We start from the raw sequence: 4,180 nt of genomic DNA, 5'->3' as shown, positions 1-4,180 counted from the left end.
CATCCCTCCCACCCATTTACTGAATGACTTATATAGCTCTACCCCTTCCTTAACCCTATACACCCACCTCACTAACCCTACTATTATCTTTAATTTTATTCTTCTCTCCAGACCAATACGACACAATGGTGGAAGAACTTGACCGGCGCCGGTCCGAGATATTATTCATCAAGAGCATCTGGCTTGGTGACAATATTGAGAAGAAAGACGACGTTCACAACAAACAACATGGCGGCGAAGAACTGAGTGAAGAGGAGGAATTGAAGACAGCCTTTGAGTTCCACCAGAAGTTAAACAGGTTAGACAAACAGCATATTCCATTTTTAATGTGGGGGGTGAAGGGTGTTGTGTATGTGTGTTCATGCGTACCTGTTCTTCTATGTGGTCATCCTCATGCTGTCCGAATGTTTCAGTGACCATCCAGCTGGTGGTTGTGTCCTTCATTTTCAAGCTGTTTCCTCACCAGCCTCTTGTGCACGCAAACAGAGACAGACATGCACTCTCACACACACACACACACACACACACACACACACACATATACACATGTATGCTTTCACATTAACTGGTACTTATTTCATTGACCCCCGAAAGGATGAAAGGCAAATTTGACCTCGGCGGAATTTGAACTCTGAACGTCAAGGCAGACAAAATACTGCCAAGCATTTTGCCTGGCATGCTAACGGTTCTGCCAGCTCGACACCTTTTAATAACAATTATGCTTTCTGCTAAAGGCACAAAACCTGAAACATCAGAGGAGGAGACTCCTCGATTACATCAACCCCTGGTGTTTCACTGGTACTCAATTTATCGCCCCCCCCCAACACACACATACACATTGACACTCATACAGGAGTCTTCCAGAGAAGTTAGTGCGTGTCTGTGTATGACAGGTAGAGGTTTAAATTGTCTAAACCTACGGGGGTTGAGGGAGACATAGCAAAATGACGATGATGATGATGATAGTAATAATTCTTTTTCACAAAAGGCACAAGGCCTGAAATTTTGTGGGTAGGAGGGCAGGTAGCCAATTACATTGACCCCAGAGTTCAACTGCTACTTATTTTATTGAGCCCTGTAAGGGTGAAAGACGAAGTCGACCTCGGTAGAGTTTGAACTCATAATTTTTGTCTGGCATACTAACAATTCTGCCAGCTCACCACCTTTTAATAATAATAATCCTTTCAACTTTAGGCCTAAAATTTAACGGGAGGGGACCAGTCAATTACATTGACCTCCCCCCCATGTTTCACTGGTACTTAATTTATCGACCCTGAAAGGATGAAAGGCAATGTCGACCTCGGCAGAATAATGGTAATAATAATCCTTTCTAATATTGGGACAAGGCCTGGAATTTGGAATTTGAGGGGAGGGGGATGGTCGATCACATCGACCCCAGTACTTGACTGCTACTTAATTCATTAGTAAATCTGAAATCCCTCCACCCACTACAACCAATAAAGTCCCTGCTTTCTTCAAAATAGGGATCTCTTAATTCATCTTAATCCCTATTACCTTTTAAGATCGTAGGCTTGCACACTTTAGGCCAACCCTACAGTTTCATTTGAAAAGCATGCTGTCTTTATTCCACAAGATATCAATCACCGGTTGTCATAGTTATTAAGTCCCCAAATAGCCTGACGTTAGATCAACCTGGATTACACGAAGGGCAAGGAAATAGTAATTTATTTAAATGATAATTCTAAATTCATATTTAATCTGATTCTAACTCAGTAAGATAGATTAGAATATGTACGGCAAATGTCAGGGGTCACTTGCCTAGCAGACCCATCTGGGGTTTCCATTCCAGTCAGCCATTATCACTCTCTTGTAGGGTGAAACCTCATGTTACATTTTGTGATGATCATAGGCCTACCTGCACACTTGAGGTAATTATAGTGTCTAGAGGTGGGGGTACTATTGTATGTAGGCCTTACCTATCTACCCTAGCTAATTACTAGGTGGATGGGGCACTATCATGGTTGTAAGCCTTACCTATTTACCCTGGCTAATTACAGGGTGGATGGGGCTCTGTTGTGGTTGTAAGCTTTTCTGTTAACCCTAGCTTAATTACAAGGTGGACAAGGTACGATTGTGATTGGGTAAATAACCCTTGTTATTGACCCTTTGGTGGAAGGGGAATATAGTTGATTATTGTGACCCTTGAGCATGACTGGTCCTTATTTTAAACTTGACTTTGGCAGAATTGGAAATTAAAATGTAAAGGGTCACCTACAATCACCACCAAGTATTCTGTTTGATGCCCTTACAATTCCCTTGACTGCCAAAAACAAAAGGGTTCATAAGCTAGAATCATCACTTTTCTAAGGATTTTTGTGCCTCTGTCTAATTATATATATATATGGCACGTAAAATACACCATTTTGAGCATGGCCGTTGCCAGTACCGCCTGACTGGCCCTCGTGCCGGTGGCACGTAAAAGCTCCCACTACACTCTCGGAGTGGTTGGCGTTAGGAAGGGCATCCAGCTGTAGAAACTCTGCCAAATCAGATTGGAGCCCTGGTGTAGCCATCTGGTTTCACCAGTCCTCAGTCAAATCGTCCAACCCATGCTAGCATGGAAAGCGGACGTTAAACGACGATGATGATGATGATGAGTGCATATGTGTTAGTGTGTGTGTCTCCATGTGCATGTATATATGTGTGTGTTTATGGTTCTGCATTATCACTTATTTATATCTCTGCATCTGATTCACTGAACATCTAATTCCTTTTTTTTTTTTTCTATTATTTGTGTACAGAAGAGTAAAATATTTCAATCATTTTTTTTTTGTCTAATATATAATATCAATCATTATCAATATTATTGTATATTCCGGATACTACAAGTTGAATTTTCCAGCGCAACCTACACATGTACACCAAGACAACTTCCGAGAAACCAAAAATTCCATGTGAAATGCACCAGGGTTTAGAAAGACAGCGACGACATTTTAACAATTACGCTACATGTTTATGCCAAGTGCTACATCGACTTGTATGCAGGAAAATACAATATTATTGTTGTTGTTGTTATTGCAGCTGCTGTTGTTGTTGTTGTTGTTGCTGCCACGTTACTAAAAGCCACTGCTGAGCAAATGAATCTGTCTATTAACCCAGCTGCTATGTCTTGCATGCCGTTCTTTATAGGCCAGATGATAATACATCTGCACCGCCGCCACCGTCCCCACAACAACAACAAGAGGTAAACAACTGCGATGTTTGCTGCACACATCGAAACCACGATTGTGAGGCTGAACTCTCTGGCTTCACCCAACAGATCAGGTGACTGCTTCTCGGTGCCCTGTCACACTCCCTCTCATCCTCTTTTACCTCCTACTCTTCCTCCTGTTGATGATGATGATGATGATTATGATTATGATTACTGTTATGATTTAATCTATACTCTACCTGTTTACCTTCCCCCCTCTCTCTCTCTCTCTCTTCTCTTACCCTTCCCCCCACCAACCACTTTATCTTTATTTTTTCTTCTTTCCTCCACTCCAAATTGTTCTGTTTTTTTTTTGTTTTTTTTCCCCTTACTGACTGCTGTTATTTCTTTAACTTATTCAAATATGTCATGACTGCTACATGTTGGTGCATCAACACTGTCACCACTAACTCCTACATGTTTAATCTCACTACTGCCACTGCTGTTACTACTACTACTACTACTACTACTACTACTACAGAGCGCTACATGTTGGTGCACTGCCATGAATACCAACTTGCTACATGCTTATGCAACACCTCCACCCCCACCATCACTACTACTACTATTAGTACAACTACTACTACTACTACTACTACTACTACTACTACTACTACTACTGTTACATATTGGTGCACTATTGACTTCTACATGTTGGTGTGCCAACACCAACACTGATTGCTACATGTTTGTATATCATTAGTACTACTGCTACTGATTGTTACACGTCGGTGAAACAGTGCCATTATTGCTGACTGCTTCATGTTGGTATGTCAACACCATTATAGCAACTCCGTGTTGGTGTACCAACACTACTGCTACTACAAACTGCTACATGTTGGTGAGACAACACTGTTACTGCTGAGTGTTCCATGTTGGTGTACCAATATCACTGACTACTACATTTCAGTGTACTAGTGTCCCTACTGATGGCTTCTTATAAAAGTACTACTACTACTACTACTACTA

The 4,180-nt window shown here is 41.4% G+C and overlaps 1 protein-coding gene across 1 annotated transcript in view; it reads left to right on the top strand.

The window, feature by feature from the left end:
- LOC106873192 (unconventional myosin-Va) overlaps positions 1-4,180 on the top strand; it is a 147,027-nt gene that overhangs the window by 83,055 nt on the left and 59,792 nt on the right. Inside the window, 1 exon segment of the mRNA XM_052974378.1 lies at positions 112-298. Coding sequence (XP_052830338.1) covers positions 112-298 — 187 coding nt within the window.

This window comes from Octopus bimaculoides, chromosome 18, assembly GCF_001194135.2.
Source record: "Octopus bimaculoides isolate UCB-OBI-ISO-001 chromosome 18, ASM119413v2, whole genome shotgun sequence".
Lineage (NCBI taxonomy): Eukaryota > Metazoa > Mollusca > Cephalopoda > Octopoda > Octopodidae > Octopus > Octopus bimaculoides.
This window is presented reverse-complemented; position numbering and strand designations above follow the sequence as displayed.